At 40.1% G+C, this 26,780-nt stretch overlaps 1 protein-coding gene across 3 annotated transcripts in view; it reads left to right on the forward strand.

Moving 5' to 3' along the window:
* Window positions 1–26,780, forward strand: part of LOC127933244 (proline-rich membrane anchor 1-like) — a 222,009-nt gene that overhangs the window by 26,355 nt on the left and 168,874 nt on the right. The window contains exon 1 of one of the 3 annotated variants that reach the window (XM_052530078.1): window positions 18,706–19,797. The exons of the other annotated variants lie outside the window; for them this stretch is intronic. Coding sequence (XP_052386038.1) covers window positions 19,732–19,797 — 66 coding nt within the window. The 5' untranslated portion in view covers window positions 18,706–19,731. Of the gene's footprint in view, window positions 1–18,705; window positions 19,798–26,780 lie in introns of those variants that run through there. 3 annotated transcript variants of the gene reach the window in all.

Consider the following 26,780-nt stretch of genomic DNA (forward strand, 5'->3'; position numbering starts at 1 on the left):
AGAACCTTTTATGCTTATGTTAAAAGAAGCAACAGAAAATATGACATTTCCATCCACCACGAAACAAGGTATAATAACTTTAATCCCCAAGCCTGATAAAGACCCTCAAATTTTAGATAACTTTAGACCAATTACATTATTAAACACCGATTATAAAATTGTGACCCTTATATATGCTAACAGATTAAAAATGTTTTTACACAAAATTATAAGTGAATCTCAATCTGGCTTTATGAAGGGAAGATCTATACATAATAATATTCTATTAGTTTTTGATATTCTAGATCAGTGGTTCCCAACCTTTTTCAACTCTCAGCCCACACAACCAAACACATGTTTGCACGGCCCACTGCAAAAAAAAAAAAAAAAAAAAAAAAAAAAAAATTAATATTTAAAAAAATGACCCCGCTATTGTTGGGTTAATAACTTATACTCAGAAGCTAGATTGTTAACTGTCTTTATTGAATGCCCTGGCAATGAACCGAAAAATAACTTGGGCTGGCACCACACTTGGTACAACGGATGTTGTTCTTTAGCATATGCAGCAAAAATATAAATGATAAATTGGTGGTTTATTCTTAAACCAATCAGTGAGCTCGAATAGTGGAAGCATAGTTACAGTTTAATATTTAAACAATTAATTTTTTTCTTATTTAATTATATATATGAAATGTTGTTAAGTTATGTGTATCTTAATATTTAAGACTACAGTAGAATGCACATATGCACATTGCATCTTGAACATTTCTGTCTATCTTAATATTTAAGACTACAGTGTACTTTCATGCACATTATTACTATATTTAATTCTACAGTATACATCTTTGTTGTCCTATTTCCCCATTTCTTTTTATTATAACAACAGAACTGCTTTCCATCTTTATCAAAAACTCAGCGATAGCCCCCACTAGAGGTACTTGGTCAGACACTTATCATCGGCCGATTTGCAGGTGATACTGCATTTTTTATAAAGCAATTATCAGAAGTCCCCAAAATACTACAATCTATTCAAATGTTTCCCAAAGCTTCTGGTTTAAAAATAAATCTGAACAAGTGTGAATTAATGCCAGTCCATCAATGTCAATTAACTGAGGCTAATAACATCCCTATAAAATCTAAAGTTAAATATTTAGGCATGCTTATTTCAAAAGACTCCTCTGAAAATGAACTTATGAATGTGTGGAATACAATAGATAAATGTCAAATTAAACTCTTATAAGTTTATTAGGTAGAGTATTTTTGACTAAGATGGAAAGTATTTCGAGGTTAATCTATCCAGCATACACAATTGCTGTTTCAAATAGAGCTATTAAAAAAATCAATCAAATTAACTTTGGCTACATCTGGAAAAAGAAGACCCATTATATGAAGAAAGTAGAGATGATAAAACAATATAAAGAGGGAGGTTTACAAGCTATTGATTTTGACTCTATAAACGAGACCCTTAAAATGAATTGGTTAAAATCCCTTTTAAATAATAACAGTTTTTGGTTTCATATTCCCAGAGAGCTATTTAAGAAATTAGGAGGAATAGAGTTTCTTTTAAGATGTGACTTCACTGCTCAACGTCTCCCAGTTAAATTATCCCAGTTTTACCAACAGGTCTTGTTATATTGGAAGATTTTATATAACCATAATTTCACACCACACAACACACCATTATGGAATAACAGATACATTACAGTTAGAAACAAATCATTGTATGACAAGGATTGGATGGAAAAAGGTATTTGGTCAGTGTCCCGTTTAACTGAGGATAGTGCTATTATATCATATGACAATTTCTGTTTTAAATATTTTAATTACAGTCGAGCTAAATTTGAATCTATTGTTAAAGCTATTCCTAACTCTGTTATTTGTCTGATCAAAGAAACTCTTCTTTATTCGAACCCTATGACCCTGTGTTCACCTCCACTGTTAATTGAAGGCTGTGAATTTAAAGGAGGTAAACTCTCCAACAAAACTATTAGAAATATGTTTAATAACATTTCTTATCCTATCGCAGTCTACAGAAATTCGATTTCTTCTAATTTCCAGAAAGATATCATTCATATTCTTAGAACTAAATACATAACATTTCCTTTATCTCCCAAGATTAAAGAAATTCATTTTAAAGTGTTAAATGGGATAGATCCATCCAGTGAGTACTTAAGACTTAGATGTGGATTTGATTCTAATAAATGTATATTTTGTGATGATATCGAAACTACGGATCACCTGTTCTTTCATTGCTAGCATGTGGATGCTTTATGGTCTGATATTCATGACTGGCTTTACCCAAAGATACGTTACCTGGTCAACTTCACCCTAAAAGACATTGTCTATGGACTTGTAATGAATAATAACAAAATAGATTTTCTGGTCAATAGCATCCTTATGCTGGGAATATTCATAAATCCAGATTCTTGAAAGTTAAACCAGCCTTTTATGCATTTCATAATGAGTTTCTTTTGTATTCCAAAGCCCTTAAAATGATGAAAAAGAAAAATGCAATACGCATGTTTACTACTATTATGGAGTATGATTTACAAGAAAAACCCTAGCCCCGCTCCTAGATTATTATTTACATTTTTTCTTCCCTTTTTCCTTTTGTTCTCTCTCTTTCTGTTGTATGTAGATGAACCTATTCTATTCTGTACATTGTAATGTGAAGATGTATTGATTTGGCCAAGAGGTTTGTACATTAATGTTTGTTCAATAAAAAAAAAAATCTGCATCCATTGTATTTCGTGCTGTTTTACTTCCTTTTCTGGGTCAGAACATCTACGTTTGGTAGTTTCAGCAGTGTATAGTGTAAATGCAAAAATCGGATACGGGATACTTTTAAAAGATGATGTAAGCGGGTCGTCAAAAAAATGATTTACACACTACAGCAGGCCCGGTCAGAGTGAAGGTACACAGAACCTACAATTTTCACCGCACTGGCAAAGCTTATTTATTATTTATTTATTATTTATTATTATTTATTGTGTCCCGTGCCCAATTCGAAGCTGGGATAGAGTATGAGAAAAGAAAGATTGGTTCCCACAAGACAAGGGAAAATGAGCAGGAATGTGAGCGCAGACAGTGGTCGTGATTGAATTGTGTGGGAACGGCAGGTGTAGAAACACAAAACTCACACACACACACACACACTGACAGGAGGAGGACAGAGTAAAGGTACACAGGGCCTACAGTTTTCACACTTTTATTAGCCTTGAAAAAATAATTAATTGTATAATTTTTATTTTGATAAAAAAATGAAAACGGGTCCAACAGACCCCGAACACCATACAAGGGTTAAATGTGTTGCGTTCAACAACTCATATGCTTGTCTATAAATATCATGCTGTAATGTCTTCAACTGAGTTTGATCTTTTAAAAACATGTTTCAATGCATTAAGCCACCTTAAGAGTTTAAGAATGTCTCTGAAGTGCTGAAATGTCAATTTATAGAATGTCTCGAATTGTAGTACACGCTCATTTATTGAACTGTTAATGTGATGCGTTCCAGACAACTATTATATTATATTATATTATAGTATATTTTATTATATTATATTATATCATATTATATTATATTATATTATATCTGGGTTGTCTGGAGGATAATATATTGCCATTTTACTGCCCTGCCTTTGGGATTATAAATTATCCCCTGCCCCCGGGGGGCTATCGGCCCGTGGGTAGTGGCATCTGAAAGGGGGCCTCAGAGTCTACCACGGTCCCGAGTTTGAAGTCACTGGGTCTCGGCCTCGGCCTGATATAGCCGTTCAAAATTTCGAACTTTGGGGGGCGCTATCCCCGGCTGTCGGGCGGCCATCGGCCCATGGGTGGCGGCGTCTGATAGGGGGTCTCAGGGTCTACCGCGGTCCCAAGTTTGAAGTCCCTGGGTCTCGGCCTAGGAGAGATATAGCCATTCAAAATTTCTAACTTTTGGGGGCGCTATCCCCGGCCACCGGGGGGCTGTCGGCTCGGGGGTAGTGGCATCTGAAAGGGGGCCTCAGAGTCTACCACGGCCCCGAGTTTGAAGTCCCTGGGGCTCGGCATCGGCGAGATACGGCCGGTCAAATCTTCGACCTTAGGGGGGCGCTATCCCCGGCCCCCGGGGGGCCATCGGCCCGCGGGTGGCGGCGTCTGATAGGGGGCCTCAGGGTCTACCGCGGTCCCGAGTTTGAAGTCCCTGGGTCTCGGCCTCGGCGAGATACGGCCGTTCAAAATTTCGAACTTTGGGGGGCGCTATCCCCGGCCCCCGGGGGGCTGTCGGCTCGGGGGTGGCGGCGTCCGAGAGGGGCCGACGGGCCCTATCAACGACCCGAGTTTCAAGTCGCTAGGCCCCGGCGTTCCCGAGCGGGCCCCGGTCGAACATCCAACCACCCCGTCTCCGGCGGCCTTGCCCAGGATGGTGCGCCTTTCCCGGGTAGAGCTCCGATTTCGCCCGCGACCCCGGAGGTCGGCCCGATAGAGGATGCCGTTTTTACCCGCCATCGGGGTGATGACAAAAGCGCTTCGCAGGCTGAGCTCCAGGGGCTTTTTCGAGCGACCCAGGCCCAGCGTGGCCTCCCCCTCCTGGGCATGAGAGTGAGTTGGCGCCCCCTAGTCTGGTTCTCTGTAAATTTGAAGGTTGAGCTCCAGGGGCTTTTTCGATCGACCGAGGCCCAGCGTGGCCTCACCGTCCTGGGCATGAGAGTGAGATGGCTACCCCTAGTCTGGTTCTCTGTAAATTTGAAGGTTGAGCTCCAGGGGCTTTTTCGAGCGACCCAGGCCCAACGAGGCCTCACCCTCTCGGGCATGGGGGTGAGATGGCGCCCCCTACTCCGGTTCTCATTAACCGTGGAGGATGAGCCCCAGGGGCTTTTTCGAGCGACCCAGCCCCAACGAGGCCTCACCCTCTCGGGCATGGGGGTGAGATGGCGCCCCCTACTCCGGTTCTCATTAACCGTGGAGCCTGAGCTCCAGGGGCTTTCTCGAGCGACCCAGGCCCAACGAGGCCTCACCCTCTCGGGCATGGGGGTGAGATGGCGCCCCCTACTCCGGTTCTCATTAACCGTGGAGCCTGAGCTCCAGGGGCTTTTTCGAGCGACCCAGGCCCAGCGAGGCCTCACCGTCTTGGGCATGAGAGTGAGACGGCTCCCCCTAGTCTGGTTCTCTGTAAATTTGAAGGTTGAGCTCCAGGGGCTTTTTCGATCGACCGAGGCCCAGCGTGGCATCACCGCCCTGGGCATGAGAGTGAGATGGCTACCCCTAGTCTGGTTCTCTGTAAATTTGAAGGTTGAGCTCCAGGGGCTTTTTTGATCGACCGAGGCCTAGCGTGGCATCACCGCCCTGGTCATGAGAGTGAGATGGCTACCCCTAGTCTGGTTCTCTGTAAATTTGAAAGTTGAGCTCCAGGGGCTTTTTCGATCGACCGAGGCCCAGCGTGGCATCACCGCCCTGGGCATGAGAGTGAGATGGCTACCCCTAGTCTGGTTCTCATTAACCGTGGAGGCTGTGCTCCAGGGGCTTTTTCGAGCGACCCAGGCCCAACGAGGCCTCCCTCTCCTGGGCAATAGAGTGAGATGGCGGCCCCTACTCCGGTTCTCTGTAACCTTGGAGGCTGAGCTCCAGGGACTTTTTCGAGTGACCCAGGGCCCAGCGTGGCCTTACCCTCTAGGGCATGAGGGTGAGATGGAGCCCCCTACTCCGGTTCTCATTAAACGTGGAGGCTGAGATCCAGGGTCTTTTTCCGAGCGACCCAGGCCCAATGTGGCCTCACCCTCTTGGGCATGAGAGTGAGATGGCTCCCCCTAGTCTGGTTCTCTGTAAATTTGAAGGTTTAGCTCCAGGGGCTATTTCGAGTGACCCAGGCACAGCGTGGCCTCCCTCTCCTGGGTATGAGGGTGAGATGGCACCCCCTACTCCGGTTCTCAGGTCGCTGGGTGACCAGTGGCAGGTCATAGGCTCCGGGGCCTCTTCGGTGGGAGACCTATCCGACCGGCCCTCGCCCTCATCGGCCTCACTCGGCAGGTCGGAGGCCCTGGAGGAATTCGGTGTTTAAAAAAATGACCAAGTCGAAGATGCGGGCCTTGGCCAGACATCCACCCTCCCCAAGGCTCCAGGGCAGGCCGGGAAAGGCGTCTCAGACCCGGCCACCGTCAAGATTCGCCCGCGACTCCGGAGGTCGGCCCGATAGGGGATGGCATTTTTACGTGCCGTCGCGATGTCGGCGAACGCGTCATTTTCTGGACTTAGGTTCTGGCGCGTATCGCAAGAGAACGGATCGAGTGGAGCACGTTGCGGGCCCGATCTAGGACCCTGCCTGGCCGCTGGCCGTTATGGGCGGGTGCGCCTAGGTGGCACGGTGAGTGGAAGTTACGGTTTCGATGAGGGCGACACACCGTGTCCAGCACATGCTCGCATGAGACGGGGGCCCGACCCCCACTTTCTTGGGAGACTCAGAAGGCCGGTCTATCATAAGGGTCCAACACCGGCGGTCGGAGAGGAGGCGTGTCCTCCTCCTGTCCACGCGAAGCACACTTTTCCCGGTTACGGCCTCGATCAGTGGCCAGCCACCCCCATAACCCCCGAGTGGGGGAGGTCGCCGCACGTCGCCCTATGAGCGGCCGCGCCGCGTGGGTTCCACCCCCAGGGTGCGACACCCACTGCGGAGTGAGACCCGTGTGTAGGAAACAAGCGCGCTGCGGTTGTCCAACCCACACCCCCTCCTGTGGGCTACCAGGTTGATCCTGTCAGTAACATATGCTTGTCTCAAAGATTAAGCTGTACAGGTCTAAGTACAAACAGCTGGTACAGTGAAACTGCGAATGGCTCATTAAATCAGTTATGCTCCCTTTGATCGCTCCACCCGGCACTTGGATACCTGTGGCAATTCCAGAGCTAATACATGCAAACGAGCGCCAACCCTCCCTCACGGGTGGGGACGCGTGCATTTATCAGATCCAAAACCCATCCGGGGTCGGGGATCCGTCCCCGCCCTGGTCTATTTGGTGACTCTAGATAACCTTGGGCCGATCACATGCCCCCTGCGGTGGTGATGACTCTTTTGAATATGTGCCCAATCAACTTTTGATAAATACTTTAGGCGCCTACCATGGTGACCACGGGTAACGGAGGAATCAGGGTTCGATTCTGCAGAGGGAGCCTGAGAAATGACTACCACATCCAAGGAAGGCACAAGGCACGTCCAAGGAAGGCACCAGGCACGCAAATTACCCATTTTCAACTTTGAGAGGTGGTGATAAAAAATAACAGGCTCTTTTGAGGCTCTGTAATTGAAATATCTGTATCCTAAACACATGTGAGTGGACCCTCGGGTATGCCCTCCCCCTGGGACCTTGAACTGAGGTGTGGTACACCTGTCAAACTGTAACACAGGTGTCCTGAAGTGAGCTCATGGAGAGAAAACCTCCCATGGAAGATGAGAGCAAAAGTTCACTTGATCTTGATTTTCAGTATGAGACCGGATCGTGAAAGCGGGCCTCACGATCCTTTTGGCTTTACAAGTGTTAAGCAGAAGTTTGTGGAGAACCCAGTGCTTAAATGACCCGTAGACTACCTGATTCTGGGTCAGGGTTTCGTGTGTGGCAGAGCAGCTCACTTGCTGCGATCCATTGAAAGTCAACCCTCGATTCAAGTTTTTTGTCGGCCGAGGAAGAGGCCCAACCGGTGCGACCTCGGTTCGACACCCCCGCCGGCGTCCCGGGGGTACCAGTGGCCGGGGCGGACGATGGGATGATACGAAGAAGTCGATGGGGGGGTGACCAGTGGCGAGGGGGACCTCTCCAGGAGGCGGCCCGCAGGGTGGAGCGTCGAAAGCGGTCTGAGTGCGGCGCCAGACTCTCCATCCAGACCCTGGAGGTCCCAGGGCAAGACGGCCAAAACCTAAGTCGATGAGGGGTGACCAGTGGCAAAACCCTAGTGGCCCACTGGGCCTACCGAGCGCGACCGCCCCCGTGTCCTGGAGCGGTCCGGTGCCCGAGTTATAAGGTTACAGATCCTAACATTCTGGGGGGGGGGGGGGGGGGGGTGCTATCCCCGGCCCCCTGGGGAGCATTGGCTCCGGGGAGGTGGCTCGGGGTGTACCTCGGTCCCGAGTTTGAAGTGCCTGTGGCTCGGCCTAGGCGAGATACAGCCTTTCAAAATTTCTCCTTCGGTGGCCTCTATCTCTGGCCCCCTGGGGTGCATCGGCTCTGCGGTGGCGGCGTCTGATAGGGGGCTACGGGGTCTATCATCGACCCCCAGTTTGAAGTCCCTGGGTCTCGGCGATGGCGAGATACAGCCGTTCAAAATTTCTCCCTCGGTGTGTCTATCTCTGGCCCCCGGGGGTCCTTCGGCTCTGTGCTGGCGGCGTCTGATAGAGAGCTGCATGGTCTAAAATCGACCCGAGTTTGAAGTCCCTGGGTCTCGGCGAGATTTAGCCATTCAAAATTTCTCATCCGGTGGGTGCTATCTCCAGCCCCGTAGGGGTCCATCGGCTCGGGGGAGGCGGTGTCTGACGGGGGCCTCGAGGTCTACCTTGGTCCCGGGTTGGAAGTCCCTGGGCCTCAGCGAGAATTTCCAACCCCTCCCTCGCCGGCGGCTTTGCCCAGGACGGTGCCCCTTTCCCGGGTAAGGCTATGATCTCGCCCGCAACACGGTCTCTCGCCGTTTTCTCCGCAGTGCGGGGGTCCCAGGGGCTGAATCTCGGGGGACACATAGTGGGCCTTGGGGCCTACCGAACGCCCTCACCCCCGAGTCCCTGGGCAGTCCAGTGCCTCAGTAACGAGGGCACAAATCCTGAAGATTGGGGGGGCCATATCTCGACCTCCCCAGGGGTTGGGGACCTGGAGCCAGTGGCATCGGATAGAGGTCTCCAGTGTATAATTTTGCTCTGAGTTTGATGGAGTTTGCCCCTGTTTCGTGGGAGTTACAGACTGTCGAATCTTGGGACCCTTTGCCTTTGGGGGTCCGTGACTCCGGCCCGAGGGGTCTATCAACTCGGAGGAGGTGGCGCTAGAGAGGCCCCGTCGGGGGCTATCACGGAGCCGAGCCTCAGGTCTCTAGGTCTCCCCCGTCCTTCCGTTTGACCACCAAAAATACAGGGGGGCCATTTCTCTGGCCCCCGGGGGGGTGGGGCCTCGGGGCGGGTGGCGTTCGGTAGGTCTCCTGGGAAAGTTTGAGATGATGAACTAAAGAATGTGAGAAAGTTCAGGCTTTTATAGGTTATCCATTGGGTGGTGCTTTGACAAATGCATGTAGCTACTGGTTTGCGAATGTAAAAAAAAAGGAATGTGGACCAACAAATCCCGCATTCGTTTAAACAGTTTTAATTTGTGATTTATTGGCTAAAATAATTTAATAAATCAGTTCCTGAAACATTCAGCAGTTTACCTTTAAGAATTTGGTGTCCGAAAATGATCTTGACGCTTCACAAACTTTGGGAAGGAGAAGCGAGGATGTTAACTCTATGAAGTATATAATCTGTGATGTTGATGTTATTAACACAGGTGTTCATGTGACCTCAGCGTCCTCTAACAGAACGCTCCTTCTCTGAGTCACGCGTTGGATCATGCCGCTGATCTGAGTATCGATCAGACTGATGTTCTATCTATCTATCTATATATCTATCTATCTATCTATCTATCTATCTATCTATCTATCTATCTATCTATCTATCTATCTGTCTATCTGTCTATCTGTCTATCTGTCTATCTATCTGTACGGAAGTTCTAAGCGGCCATGCATTGTAATGTTTTTCCTTTTTGTTTTCTCGTTATAACGACTTAATTTTCTCTAAGAATTTAAAAAACTGCACCAGCAGGGGGCACCTGACTATAACTGATGGGGTGTTGTACACTGTCCACTTTACTGTACGCAGACTTTCCTCATGATGGATATATTATAATCTGTGCAGTCTTGTTCATTACTGACTTTTAATTAATTCATAAATGTTAACTGCTTGAATCAATATGATTACTTTGTGTATTTAGTTCTTGCTAGATGCACGAGTTTCACCAACGCGTTCTGTATCATAAAATAACTGCTTATCAAAACCAAGGTTGACGTCACTGTATTCTGTTTGCAACTATATCTTTATTTGTGCTTCTTTTAGGCACGTGATTGTTAGTTAATAAGCGGAGATGTTCTGTTTATCTACAGTAGGACGGGATTTAACGATGTAGGCTATTTGTGATGTGCTTCTTTTCCTGATTATTAATCTTTATTTTTAACCATATTGATGAGAAATGTGATTTATATGTAAAGTGCATAGGCAAATTTAATTCAGTTTTGTTCTATTTATTTATTTAGTTTATTTAATAGGGACCATGCATGTTCATGTACATTGTTGTATGAAAATACACCATGTAAATATGCCAGAATTAGTAAAAAGATACTATTTTTCATCTGCAGTCCCTAGGCCGGTGACATAAAAACGAACAAAAAAAATAAATAACCAACAATCATATAACATTCAATCATTATGACAACAATACACAAAAATAAAAATATACATCAACAATACAAACAAACAAGACAAAAATTCATAATAACATAATAACAATTGCGACCAACCACATCTAAAACAATAGTCCGCGCCCACACAATACACATGCATGCACCATGCACAATCATCCCGCATACATAAATACACACACACGCACATACACACTCAAGATCTTTACTTATCCATGCGTAAATTATTCACACCTATATACAACATAGACAATGTATAAATGTACATACAGTATATACATGTAAATATTTATTAAATAAATAAATGCATATGTGTGCATTCATATACACAAAGCAACTACACAGAGCACACACAAATCCACCATGCAAACACAAACCTCCATTCCGGACGCGATCAATCGCGACCAGTTCCCCCAGCATTAATGACTAAAGTTACAGTTAAAAGTGAGTACATGTCTGATTATCTAAGAGCCACTGTTTTAATTGAGTTTTAAAGGAGGTGAATGAAGGACACTGGCGTATCACAAGGGGCAAGCTATTCCAAAATTTTCCACCTATTATTGATATTACATTTTGTCCAAAGGTGGTACGTCTAAATGGTATCATACAGTCCCCTTTTATAGAGGCCCGTGTGCTACCTCCGCTTGCAAGCCTTTGAAAAAAGGCATGCAGTGGAGGTGGAGCAAGATTATTTAACACCTTATAAACTAGACAAATGTACTTGAAACGTTTGAAATTGTCAAAACTTAAAAAATTATGTCTCTCTAAAATATTGCAATGGTGAAATGACAATGCCTTTTTATCAAAAATTTTAATGGCTTTCTTAAATAGAGATTCAATAGTTTTAAGACTCGATATGCTAGTTAATGACCAATTTATGAAACAATACTCGATATGTGAAAAAATCATAGTATATAAAAACAACTTGGCTGCTTTGGTGTTAAGAAATGGCCTGACTTGTTTAAAATTCTGCAAACTGAATTTAACTTTATTTGCCACCTTTTTCACATGATATTTGAATGTTAAGGTGGAGTCATATATAACTCCTAAATACTTAAATTCATTGACAACATCAAGCAATAATGTTGTAATCGTTTTTTACACACACACACACACACACACACTAAACGTACACATGAACGCTCTTTTCAAACAGAAGCTTGTAACGCACATGATATCTGTCATAGCATATGATGACTACTAAAAATGACAAATTATATATAATTTTATTTCAAATAAAGGGAAAATTACATACATACATAAATACGTACATACACACACACACACACACACACACACACACACACACACACACATATATATATATATATATATATATATATATATATATATATATATATATATTTTTTTTTTTTTCTTTTCTTTTTTTGATAATGTCGGACTTTAGGAGAGCATTAATACTCGGACATTAAAAAAAAAAAAAAAAAAAAAAAAAAAAAAAAAAACATTAAAGTAAATCTCTCTAAACTTACAGAAAATACCGAATGTCAATAAAAGACTTGTGATGAGGGGAAACAAACAGATGTCCTGTGTATCGATAGGAAACGCCACCCGAGGGCGCACTTTCCCGCGCATTATCAATATAATAATTCTTTAGCTAATATTTCAGTATGCTTCCTGTGAGATGATCATAGCTTTATCATCTCTCACAATTTCATTAGTAGAAGAGTTCTGTTCTTGCCTTAATATCATAATTGTAATGGCAAAAAGCAATTCACTTTTAATTAAGTGATGCTGTTTTTGTATTAAAGTTTATTTTATTTTTACATTAAATACCCCATGATTGTGTAAGACTAATTTCATGGTATGAATTATTGATAAATTATCAATAATATTTATATAAAGTTATATTAGCAAAATGTATTATTTTCCTCTTATTTGTTTTTCATTATCATATAAATGTGTAAAAGAAGTGGTTAATTTTTTCTCAGTAATTTGTCAGATCACAAGTGAAATTCTACGTTTAACCTCCAAATCATCAAATGCTCATCAGAGCAATGTTTCATTCTGAACAAACAGCCAGAGCTTTAGTTTAGTACATTTGTCTGCTGTTCTCAAAATGTCAAATTACTTTCATCATTATCTAAACATATTATGATTCTCTGTCGAAATAGTCTTTCCCCTCAAAACGTCTAGTCATTAAATGTAAAATAGCTGAAATAGTTGTCGTAATTTGGCGAGCGTCTTTTGTATACATCTCTCTCTCTCTCTCTCTCTCTCTCTTAATTTTTTCAAATAATTTAATTTAATATAATGAATGTTGAACATCACAAATGAAAGGGAATGTAAAGCATTAGATCAATCTGTTCTCTAAAATAGGTCAGATATACATTTCACAAAGCTACATTTGAGCACTGTGGTGTATTTTGCCAGTTCTCCCAAGGATCAAACTCAGTCAGGGATTTTTCTCTCAGAAGAAAAGACTTTATTTTAAGCAAAACAAAGTCGAGAGCTTGTTGCAAGAAGTTCTCTCGAATGCTAGGTTGCATCTCATTATATACCCTCTACAGGGCGGTTCCACATGGTAAAACTTTTCCTTTAGATTACACTTTACCTAAGTCCCTAGGGAGGGGAGGTCCTTAATGTATGTCTAACCATATGTTATTCATTAGCCCTGCACATTCCTGCACGTAACCATATTCCTTTCTCTCCATTACCTATAGGATTATAATGGAAAAACAACTAGCAACAAAAATGGCTAGATTCACATTGATTATTCTGGATTGATTAAAATCTTACTAATAAAAATCTTCCACATATTCTCCCCTTTGAGACTTAATAAGTCTCACATTTGATTATTCTTATCCAGAGTGCTACTCCATAATCCAGTCATATTATTTACACTACCTAGTGACTAAATAAGTCACATTGTATTATCCCCAGTGACTAGATTATGAAATTCCACTCTGAGGGATTACTGGACCAAACATCTCTCTCCTAATTTGACAAGGAGTGAGTAAAAGATCCAGTCTCCCTAACCCCTCTTTAATAGTACATGAAATTCAGAACATGAATGTGCAATTGGTTCAGCATTTGCCTGGTTATCACAGTTTTGTATAAAAGGCGTAAAAATACATACACATACAAATACAAATCACATCACACATTGAATATCACAAGATTATAAGAGTTGATCTTCAGCTTAGATACCTTATGTATCAATTTCCCATTATCTTGACATCTTTGAATTTAATTTGCTTAACTGTGGCTTTGACTAGTGACCTCAATATAGGAAGTATACAGTAAAATAGTAAATCTCCTGTCAATAATGCAATTCCTAAAAACTTTCCCAATTTAGTTATAAACTATGCTCCACATGCTCCTAACTGTAAATCGAACCAGTCTTACATTTTATCTTTTCCAACATTTTCTTTATCTACCATTCTTAGCCTTTTCAATTTGATCATTACTTCATTAAATGCTCCCTTCTATAAATACAGCATTGTCCCCCAAACATAACACATACTTTTCCTTCTTCAGTTTACAAATCTTGAGCTTTTCTATTTTGCTCCTTTCATTCTATTCTCCCTTCAAATCTTCCTACATCTATATTTCCCTTCTAATAACCTCCAAATTCTTCATCTACCATTACTTGACATTATCTTTCCACTTTTTCTTTTCTATTTGTTGGCTCATATCTGCACCCAAGTATTTTGATCTCAATAGCAGTCCCATCATTCTCTCATTCCATCTTCACCAGGGAGACTCTTTGCGAGTCGTTGCAATGGTCTTTCCCTCGTTGGCAAGGGTGGGTCGTTACTAGCACGCCCTTCATCCCTCACTTCATGCTGTGTGGAGTTGTTGAAGCTGGTTAGTGTATTTTAAGGTTAGAGATGTGAACTCAGGTGTCACTCTGTAACTGATTTGCTGATTAATGCAAGGCTCTCTTGAGATCATTACTGCACCCTCACTGGTTCTCTTTGACGGAGCGAAGCATTCCTTGGCTTTACTGGAACTGCTGTCACCTGTAAATGGAAAACTTCAGAGTTTTTTGTTAGTGTTATCAAGCATGCTTATTTGTTCATCTGCTAGTCGTCCTTCTTGGTGTGACCTGTGGAAATGTAATGTGGGTTGAGGGCTGTCTTGGCCCCTTTTTGAGTTTTCACAATTTCAGTGCTGTCTTTACTATTTTTTAATTCCTTTCAATTTTATTCTCAGCAATTTGCTTATTTAGTTATCTTCTTTGTTTTGTAAACTGAGTTCCATTATATCACTGGATATTTTCCTATTTTGCTCAGTAGTATATGCCTTTTGACCTGGAAAACACTCAACCCACTGTATTTATTTTAACAGTCAGAAAGATAATATTTCATCCTTTTGACACAATCAGCTCCATCATGATATGCTGAAAAGAAAGTTAGATGTGGGGTGGACAGAGCAAGCTTGCTTTGCTCTGCCTTCCCATGTTATACGCTGCGCATGTGTGGCACTGTTTTTATTTCTGCCACAACAAAGACCTTGGTACTGACCAGGAAACTTAACCAAATACATCCATGGTCATTATTTTACTGGGCATAAGTTTGCCCTGTGGGCCCACATTCATATTTGTATACAGCTGTTTGGGCAAATCGATTGAATTGCCTCAGTGTCTCGTCAGACACTCTCTTTCATGCCATACAACACCATCATTCATACTTTTTCACACACTTTCACTCCCCCTTTTTTTTTTTTTTTTTTTTTTTTTTTTTTTTTTGCCAAAAACTTTTCTTTTCTTTCTTTCCTTCCTTTTTCCAAAATCTCCTAGATTAATTTGTTTAGAGTATTAGGCCTAGGCATTGGGCATTTGAGAGAGCCAATTATCATTTCTCAAATGTCATGTGTTTGTCTAATTTAAAGTTTAGTCAAATACTTTTTTGTTATTGCTCATGAGCGACTCTGAGAAGAGGATTGGAGATCTCTGCATATCTTGGATCCATGACCGTCTACATTTCCATCTGGTTATCCCCAGTGATGACAGTATATGTGATTTCATGATTTTGGATCTTTGGAATAATCTTTTATTCATTATTTTATTCAGTTTTACCTTAGAAAATTACCTTTACACAAAATGGAGTGACCAATATTTCTATTTTTTCAACCATATAAATTTTTCCTATTGTTCATCAGGATACCCTTTTTTATATATTTATTTATTCTCTTCTTTCCCAAAGCGCTCAGCATTGTTGTCAAGTATTTAGTTGTGCATTTTACCCTAGTTGTTTAATGAAACTGTCTTACTATGCCAAATCCAGCTCCATGTTTATCTGATTGGTGAGTCAAGTACTCACTTCTGTCTGTCAAAATTATTTTTTCTTTAAGACATGAGGCTGGACTGGTACCTATTGAAAAGCAGATTGAGAAAGTTAGTTAAAACACAGAATTTAAGGAAGTGCTGTGAGACCAGTGACTAATCAAGATTAAAACATAGTAAATAATAAAATAATTAAACATAATGAACATTTGCAGCAGTCTCTATGTGTTCACTGAATATGCAGCACCTGTGCACTGAAGGGATGGAAGTCCTTCTGGTTACACCATCAGCCTGGGCTGTTGTACTGGGTCGTCAGTCTGTGATGGCACTCAAAGACCTGATGTTGTGGTGTACGGTCTCCGTTGTTACTCTGCTTCTTCTCAGTCTGGCTTCTGGTTGCTTTCTGCCAGAGTTTTGCATTTCATAATGTTCTTTTCAACGTCAGGAAAAGTCTCAAGTGAAAGATTCACCTTTTCCTGCTTTGATTCAGTCTTTCTCCTTGCTGAAGTGTGTTCTTCTCTTTCAGGAGGGGAGGGGAACATCCATCAGCACCTCCCTCTTCTTCTCTCTGCAGCTGTGTTTGCTGCTTTGCCATTCCTCGACAGACTCCATTTCATTGCTTTCCTTTGTCAAGGCACTGTTCCAGAAATCATCTGAAAGTTTAACACTCAGAGACTGCATTAATCAAATGTACCTATGTAACTTCTGACCAAATTGTTTCTGAGCAGTCAGCTCTTTTTCTAATTTTCACTTTTCAACCTCTTCTTTCAGTGGTCCCTTAATAAAAACTAAATCATCTGGTTGAAAACAGCAGTTCTCTTATTCTTTGTTAGTTAAGCAAGTTCTTCATTGCAGGAAAATAGCAAGCATTTTTCTTCTTTGCAAAATGCAGAAATCAGCTACCTTTATTATCTAAATATACTGCAATAAAATAAAATAAACCTTCCTTTTATATCAGCATGACATGCATATGGTAAAATAAAGACTTCAATCATATTTTTTCTTCGATATTTGCATACATGATTCAGAATAATCTGGTATTTGAAATTAATGTTTCCTAACCAACATAAAATAATTCCTATTGTTGTAAATAAAATAATTACATTTAATTCTCTAAGCAACTAGTTCCCTTCCTATTGTAAAATGCCTATAGCTTTTGAATCAAAATGTCTATTAACTTGGTCACCCAATCTTGCTTTCATTCCACATTGCACAAGTTATTTATTTTATTTTTACATTTACACAAGCCCAATCTCTGAAACTCTGTAATGGATTAACTTTCATACTGTCCCAGGGATAACAAGAAACAAATTTTAGATGTCTTCACGTATTAAAAAAGTTTTAAGCACGTGCATCTTTTAAATTAATCTATTCAGACAAGTTATTAAATAATAAATACATATCTTATTAATTAATTTATTATTATTTCTATATTCCACCATTTCTGCAATCCCTATATTAGTCCATTTCTTGAAACATTTGTATTTATTTTTCTCTAAAACAACCTTCATACAGTTGACTTTATTGTTTTAGGGCTCCTGCATTCCTTTCTCAACACCAGCCACCCCCATCTCTGTAACCTAATCACTCCCAAGTGATGGTCCAGGAGGGGAGAGCACCTCTTGCTCCCCCCATGTAATACAACTTTACTGTGGAAACGTCCTCCTTTGTTCTCACTCCCACTACACTGGGCTCAGAAAATTTTCTCCCCTTTCACACAGACATCCTAAATGCAAAAATCTATTATAGATCTTGGTTCAAACTTTATTGATGCTATTTTCCTAAACCCATTCACACTTGCTACACTCTTTATTGAGCCAGAGTGCTTATTCTTGCATACTTTTTCCCTTTATCTAAGGGATAATCACACATTAATTGTCCTTTTATTATCAAGGCTCATCATACATTCATCCCTCTCAAGTGGATACCAGTTGCGTCCAACTCCACCCAGCCACCCTGAAGTGACGGTCCAAGAATGGTGCGCAACTTCTACCCACCCAACACAGAATTTATTTGTTCACACATTCATTTGTCCGGACACAGAGACATCCACACAACAAAACACAGCTCACCTAGAGCTCCTTAAGGGCCCACCTATTCTGACCTTCGAAAATTTCACTTATACATTCTCAAAGCGGTATCCGTGGGACTTTTCCTCGCGATTCCTTAATCTGCTTATCCGTTTATCACTGTCCTACCTAGGCCCAGCTATCCGATAAACACAGACACACAGCATGCCATGTCTTTCTGCCTACACCATATTTGTCTTAAATCGAGGTTGCCTTCCAAGGCCTTCCCATTAATAACCCAAATATGTGCATGCAGTTATTTCTTCTGGAGTAAAACCCCTTTTTCAATTTAGATATCATATTATTTTTCTAAATTTGGAAGAGCAGATTTTAAGTTTCCTTACCACTCAGAGCTGACCAGTCAACAACACACACTAATTATATAAGCAAAAATGCTTACCTTATTCTATGGTGGCCACCACTGTGTGTGTGTTGCTCATCAGTCAGCTCAAGAGCAGTCGTCCACTCTGCTCCTTTCCGGTCCCATCTGGGGTGCCAAATCTGTGGTGTATTTTGCCAGTTCTCCCAAGGATCAAACTCAGTCAGGGATTTTTCTCTCAGAAGAAAAGACTTTATTTTAAGCAAAACAAAGTCGAGAGCTTGTTGCAAGAAGTTCTCTCGAATGCTAGGTTGCATCTCATTATATACCCTCTACAGGGCGGTTCCACATGGTAAAACTTTTCCTTTAGATTACACTTTACCTAAGTCCCTAGGGAGGGGAGGTCCTTAATGTATGTCTAACCATATGTTATTCATTAGCCCTGCACATTCCTGCACGTAACCATATTCCTTTCTCTCCATTACCTATAGGATTATAATGGAAAAACAACTAGCAACAAAAATGGCTAGATTCACATTGATTATTCTGGATTGATTAAAATCTTACTAATAAAAATCTTCCACAGCACCATATAGACAGAGCTGAGAAGAAGAAGAAGAAGAAGAAGAAGAGGAAGAAGAGGAAGAAGAAGAAGAAGAAGAAAAAGAAGAAGAAGAGGAAGAAGAAGATGTGAGTATAGACAGGCAGTTATTATGGAGACCATGTTCAGAATCATTCATTCGTCTGTAGACAGAAGAGTAGTCAAACAATGTGCACTGTACTGATTCATATTACAGTCCACTTGTGTTTTACACTCTGAATATAGAGAGAGAGAGACAGTTCAGTCTCTTGTAATATTTGTTGGTAGATTTGTAGCAATAGCCAACTCTTGTAACATTGTATGAGTCAAAATTATACATTAAAAAAAATAGACCCTTATGGTTTTGTGGCCCAGGGTCACAGTTCATTTGTACTGTTGAAAACAAACAGAATAAGTGCAGTCTTGTGTAGTTTCAGTAATTGTCATGCAAACTGTAGCCACAGTGCACTTCCTGCCAGAGATGAAACATTCAGATGGCACTGGTGCTCATAAATACTTCTGAGAGATGATGAACTAATGAACGTGAGAAAGTTCAGGCTTTTATAGGTTATCCATTGGGTGGTGCTTTGAGAAATGCATGTAGCTACTGGTTTGCAAATGTTATGGTTGACTGGAGCACTAGAGAAGAGAGAGAGAGCGAGAGAGGGAGGGAGGAGACTCCATCACAGTTTGTGTGTGTGTGTGTGTGTGTGTGTGTGTGCTCTGAACAGCAGCGGAGATCTGAGGAGTGTGTGGCTCTGCTTCACCCACACTGGATCTGAGCGACACGCTGCTGCTCCTCACGATGTGTTTCTGTGTGAGCTGCTCTTAGGATCGTCTGTGGAGTTACACAGTCTGACACTGACCACGGACCAGCCATTCGACAGTGATGAGGAGTTCCTAGTCCTGAGCTGGAGTCACGCCACGTTCAGAAGAACTTATTTTCACTCTGTGACTTTATCAGAGTAATAAAGCGTCTGCAGCTGAGATGGAGGCATCTCTTCAGTAGAAGTGCTCCTGTGCTTGTGTTGCTCTGGGTCCCTCACATCACCTCGGGCGTGACCTCAGGAGTGAAGCAGGGATGCTGGACCTCTGCTCTTCTGTGTTTGCTCACTGCTTGATCTCGTCCTGTCTTCTCTTGTGTCAGGTAACCTTTTACTACGAGAGGATTATTACTGTTATTAACCCATTAGGAACTGTGCAGCATCAGAATTAGCTACACCAGATTGCGAGTGAATCACACTTTTAAACTAATCGGATAAAACGGATTTGTAAAAAAACGAAACAAAAAAACAAATCAGAAATCGACTCAAGTTTGATTCATTGGACAGGTGACTCCCGCACTGAGTCCAGTTTCAGTAAATGGGTCATTATACGAAAACGTGCCATTTTGTGTCCCTCAGGGGAAAAAAAAGCTCTGTAAATCTAAATAAAACATAAAACAATAAATTCATAATTTAGTTTCCATAATGTCTCATAATATAAGAATACATTATTTTCTGTTTCTTTTGTTTTTAAAGGATTTAAATCAAATTTTTGTGCAAAGCATCTTGAAGAAATGTTGAAAATGGCCTGTCCCTCTGTATGATTTTTCTACTTCTACTTGCTATCGAGGGCAAAAAAGTCAAACTATTATAAAAAAAAAAAAAAAAACATATAGTATAATGAAGTGTCAGTTCATTAGTCATAACTGAATTTTATTCTTAACGTGTCAAAAAAAAAAAAAAAAAAAAAAAAAAAAAAAACACAATTTAGTCGGGTCCCTAGGTTCTCGTCAACCCTGTTACTTTTTATGAAAACACCTCTTTAATAGACTGTTCCATTTACATTTACATTTACATTTAATCATTTAGCAGACGCTTTTATCCAAAGCGACTTACAAATGAGAACAATAGAAGCAGTCAGGTCAACAAGAGAACAACAACAGTATACAAGTGCCATGACAAGTCTCAGTTAGTCTAGTATAGAACGCATAGCCAGGTTTTTTTTTTTTTTTTTTTTTATTAAATGAAAAAGACAAGAAAGGGAAAAGTACTGGTGTTAGTAGGTTAAGTGCAGGCGAAAAAGATGATTCTTTAGATGTTTCTTGAAAATGACTAAAGACTCAGCTGTACGAATTGAGATTGGGAGGTCATTCCGCCAGCTGGGCACAGTCCAGGAAAAGGTCCGTGAGAGTGATTTTGAACTTCTTTGGGATGGCACCACAAGGCGTCGTTCACTCGCAGAGCACAAACTTCTGGAGGGCACATAGGATTTAACCAGTGAGTTTAGGTAAGATGGTGCCGTGCCAGTGGTCGTCTTGTAGGCAAGCATCAGTACCTTGAATTCGATGCGAGTGGCTACTGGTAGCCAGTGTAACCTGATGAGGAGAGGAGTAACATGAGCTTTTTTTGGCTCATTGAAGACAATCCTCCAGGAGAGGATAGAATTGAAAACATTTAAATAAAAATGTAATCAATTAATTGTAAATGTTTAGTAAGAGAGGCTAATATTTCACTCAAAATTGAATTGAGGCGTTTCATTTTTATTTCCATACATTTTTCTTAAAACAGATGATGCTGGGAGAGTGTCATTTGGAAATGAACGTATTCATCCGCTAAAAAAAAATATAAAAAAATAAATAAAAAAACTTTCAATATTCTCAATTCACAAACACTCTTAATGTAACAAGGGGGGTTTATCTTTCACAGTATATCAGATTTGTTCTATATATGTATTTACAACCTTTTCAAAAAATAATTAATATGTTGGTAACAGGGTTGACCAAAAACACACATTAAAATTGGTTATATGAAGAAAAAAAAAATAATTATAAGATAGCCTGAGATGGCACGGAACATTTTCCTTAGAGGTAAGGATCTACTTCATCCAAAAAGGGGCTTAAAGATTTTCAAAACAGTACTTTGAAAATCAAAAATTGGGAAATGGCACGTTTTCTTATAATGACCCGAATGCTGAAAGAGGTGGATATTTATCTATGTTCTTAGAGCTATCATATGAAACAACACTTTTAGCTGTCTGTTATCAGCAGTGAAGCAGGTTCTGAAGTAGCCTTGAAGCTTCCAGGGCAGAAATAAAAAAATAAAAAACATATAATTATTTATTGTTATATGATTAAATATAACACTTAGAGGATAGACAGACAAACAGACTATATGGTAATACAAATATAGAGGAAAAAACAACAATAGATGCTGTCATGAAACACCATGAAAAGGCAACTGCTGGACAGCTGGGACAGGCCAACAATTCCAAGTTGGCGGAACTGAGGTTCCAACTGAAGAAAAAGGAAACCTGTTTGAGTTTAGAGTTGTCTAATAGAGAGGATGAAGGAAAAACATACAAACCCTGCCCCTGATTTCATCCAAACCCTGAATTTTTTTTTTTTTTTTGTTGACTTTTCAAAATATTGTGGAAAGCGAAACACTGTATAATTTTATTTGCATCTGCATCCAATGGGATTCCTGGCAAGATGGCGGATAGGGTGCATCGTATGTTGTGAGCTCTCGAGGACTGTCCCAGTTTTTGTTTCATGTTACACTTTCCAGTCCATACAATTCGTTCCTTTTGAAGTTGAATATATTAAGAATCTGAAAAACAAAAGAAAACAAGGTGCACCATGACTACAAAAAAGAATCTTGCTTCATGCCGCAGTAACGAGGTAGATGATGGCCATGAGTATGCTACGAGGATGGAAGTTTCCACTGAGAATACTAAAAGAAAAGATCCTTTCTCGCTGGTAAAGAAGAGGAACAGTTAAGAGGAAGGATACGGGGACAGAAGGGAAAGAAGGAATGAATGCAGTCTTAGAAGCGATAAAGCAGCTAACGGATAAGGTGGACATACTAGGTACTCAGATACAACAGAGTTCCATCATGTTAACAAGTATAGCCAAGGCAGTTGAGTTCAGTTACAGTCTTCGGTCTGCGAAGTATCGGCTTTAAAGAAAGATCACGAGGAGTTGATGGAGCGTGTCTTGGAGCTGGAGAGATACAAACGCCGATGGAATCTGAGGATTCGTGGTCGAAAGGAAAAGGAAGGTGAAGACATACGTGAGGCGGTTGCACAGTTGCTGGTGAAAATCTCCCCATCCTGGTCCTCGAACATCAATCACATTGTTGATTCGGTTCATCGAATAGGCAGACGTGAAGGAAATAAAACAAGGCATGTCATCATTCAGTTTACTCAGAGTATACACCGAGATGCACTGTGGAGAATGACAAAGGACCACTCGATCCGCAAAGAGCTTCGTATCAACTTCATCGAAGACCTCTGCGAAGCCGACAGGGAGACCCGAGCTGCTCTGTGGCCAAAGATAAAAGAAGCTAGAGATGTGGGTACGCGTGCACTTCAGAGGAGGTGTTGGATATATAAATGGACAAAGACTTACTTAGGAACACATAAGGTATATGAACAAATGCTTTAGAATTTAAAGCTTGAAATAACCTTTTGATTAATACAATTTGTTTGGAGGGTTATTTTGCATTGAATGCAGTTTGAAGGGACAGTGCCTGTTTGGGCTTTCGTTTCTACATTTTTTCAGAAGTACATTTTTTCGATCGGATTAATATTTGTTGGCAGTTGCCAGTTTTGTTTATGAATAATTTTGTTTTTTCTTGTATTTCACTTAATGTTAGGGTATTAAGAGAGAACACTTAGAGAAAATCATTATTTTTGTTTTTCAAGGGCGAAAAAGCACAATTTATTTTGTTGCAAGAAACACACTCCAAACAAGAGGATGAAAGATTTTGGATAAATCAATGGGGAGACAAAATCCTTTTTGATCATGGGTCCACTAGATCAGCAGGGGTGGCTGTTTTGTTTTGTAACCCACCTGGTTAACTAGTGACATCTGGATTCAGCAATAATGGGCACTGGTTAATCTGTGTCATGAATATGGATGGCCATTATTTTATTATGGTCAATATTTATGGTTTCAATAACGTAATCCAAAACAGACAGTTGATTTCAGATGTTTCCAGTGTTATTGTATACCTTAAACTAAAATATCCAACTGCTAATACAATTATGGGTGGTGATTTTAACATGGTCAGTGGTGAATGCCTTGATAGCTATCCCTCCAGATGTAGCCTTAGTTCTTATAACCCTGTTTTAACCGATTTTTGTCGTACTCACAATTTGCTGGATCCTTGGTGCTTTAAATATCTTAACATGAAACAGTATTCTCGGTTTAAGCCAAATAATGTAGTAAAGTCAAGAATAGATTTTTGGCTAATTTCAGTTTCTATTATTAATTTTGTCAGTGATTGTTGTATGTCTACAGCTCTTCTTACACATCATTCTCTTATTAAATACATTTTTAAACCTCCTGGTGTTAGCCTTCAAAATAAAGGATATTGGAAATTCAATTCTAATTTATTAAAATGCCAGTCATTTGATGAGGGTATTAGGGCCATGGTCTCTAATGTGATGTCTGACGAGTTAATAGTGTCCTATATCTCCAAATGGGAATATCTTCAATTTAAAATTATGGAATACTCAATTAATTTTGGTAAAACACTAAATCGAAGTAACAAATGATCTGAATCTAATATTATTAAAGAAATAAATGTATTTTATAATAAAACATCACCTACTGATAATGAAAAACGAAAACTACAAAGTCTTCAAAACAAACTTGATGAAATCTATCTTTGTAAAGCAGAAGGAGCTTTTATCAGGTCTAGGGCTAAATGGATTGAGGAGGGGGAAAGGAGCACTTCCCATTTCTGTCGGTTAGAAAAAAGAAGGAAAGAGAACCTTTCAGTTAAAGCCTTATTGATCCAGGGCCAAGCAATTACTGATCAAGCTTCAATCACTAAGGAAGTGGTTTCCTTTTACAGTAACCTATATTCCTCAACCTTTTCTCTGGATGATACAACATCCTTTTTTGACCTTATTAAAGACTTTATTCCCCATACAGATGATGATTGGGTAGCACTGTGTGATGCAGATATTACATCTGATGAATTAGATAAAGCAGTAGGTAGTTTATGTCTAGACAAATCTCCAGGTTGTGACGGCCTCACTGCAAAGTTTTATAAGCACTTTTGGAGCACACTTAAAGAACCTTTTATGCTTATGTTAAAAGAAGCAACAGAAAATATGACATTTCCATCCACCACGAAACAAGGTATAATAACTTTAATCCCCAAGCCTGATAAAGACCCTCAAATTTTAGATAACTTTAGACCAATTACATTATTAAACACCGATTATAAAATTGTGACCCTTATATATGCTAACAGATTAAAAATGTTTTTACACAAAATTATAAGTGAATCTCAATCTGGCTTTATGAAGGGAAGATCTATACATAATAATATTCTATTAGTTTTTGATATTCTAGATCAGTGGTTCCCAACCTTTTTCAACTCTCAGCCCACACAACCAAACACATGTTTGCACGGCCCACTGCAAAAAAAAAAAAAAAAAAAAAAAAAAAAAAATTAATATTTAAAAAAATGACCCCGCTATTGTTGGGTTAATAACTTATACTCAGAAGCTAGATTGTTAACTGTCTTTATTGAATGCCCTGGCAATGAACCGAAAAATAACTTGGGCTGGCACCACACTTGGTACAACGGATGTTGTTCTTTAGCATATGCAGCAAAAATATAAATGATAAATTGGTGGTTTATTCTTAAACCAATCAGTGAGCTCGAATAGTGGAAGCATAGTTACAGTTTAATATTTAAACAATTAATTTTTTTCTTATTTAATTATATATATGAAATGTTGTTAAGTTATGTGTATCTTAATATTTAAGACTACAGTAGAATGCACATATGCACATTGCATCTTGAACATTTCTGTCTATCTTAATATTTAAGACTACAGTGTACTTTCATGCACATTATTACTATATTTAATTCTACAGTATACATCTTTGTTGTCCTATTTCCCCATTTCTTTTTATTATAACAACAGAACTGCTTTCCATCTTTATCAAAAACTCAGCGATAGCCCCCACTAGAGGTACTTGGTCAGACACTTATCATCGGCCGATTTGCAGGTGATACTGCATTTTTTATAAAGCAATTATCAGAAGTCCCCAAAATACTACAATCTATTCAAATGTTTCCCAAAGCTTCTGGTTTAAAAATAAATCTGAACAAGTGTGAATTAATGCCAGTCCATCAATGTCAATTAACTGAGGCTAATAACATCCCTATAAAATCTAAAGTTAAATATTTAGGCATGCTTATTTCAAAAGACTCCTCTGAAAATGAACTTATGAATGTGTGGAATACAATAGATAAATGTCAAATTAAACTCTTATAAGTTTATTAGGTAGAGTATTTTTGACTAAGATGGAAAGTATTTCGAGGTTAATCTATCCAGCATACACAATTGCTGTTTCAAATAGAGCTATTAAAAAAATCAATCAAATTAACTTTGGCTACATCTGGAAAAAGAAGACCCATTATATGAAGAAAGTAGAGATGATAAAACAATATAAAGAGGGAGGTTTACAAGCTATTGATTTTGACTCTATAAACGAGACCCTTAAAATGAATTGGTTAAAATCCCTTTTAAATAATAACAGTTTTTGGTTTCATATTCCCAGAGAGCTATTTAAGAAATTAGGAGGAATAGAGTTTCTTTTAAGATGTGACTTCACTGCTCAACGTCTCCCAGTTAAATTATCCCAGTTTTACCAACAGGTCTTGTTATATTGGAAGATTTTATATAACCATAATTTCACACCACACAACACACCATTATGGAATAACAGATACATTACAGTTAGAAACAAATCATTGTATGACAAGGATTGGATGGAAAAAGGTATTTGGTCAGTGTCCCGTTTAACTGAGGATAGTGCTATTATATCATATGACAATTTCTGTTTTAAATATTTTAATTACAGTCGAGCTAAATTTGAATCTATTGTTAAAGCTATTCCTAACTCTGTTATTTGTCTGATCAAAGAAACTCTTCTTTATTCGAACCCTATGACCCTGTGTTCACCTCCACTGTTAATTGAAGGCTGTGAATTTAAAGGAGGTAAACTCTCCAACAAAACTATTAGAAATATGTTTAATAACATTTCTTATCCTATCGCAGTCTACAGAAATTCGATTTCTTCTAATTTCCAGAAAGATATCATTCATATTCTTAGAACTA

Source organism: Carassius gibelio, chromosome A17 (assembly GCF_023724105.1).
Source record: "Carassius gibelio isolate Cgi1373 ecotype wild population from Czech Republic chromosome A17, carGib1.2-hapl.c, whole genome shotgun sequence".
NCBI lineage: Eukaryota > Metazoa > Chordata > Actinopteri > Cypriniformes > Cyprinidae > Carassius > Carassius gibelio.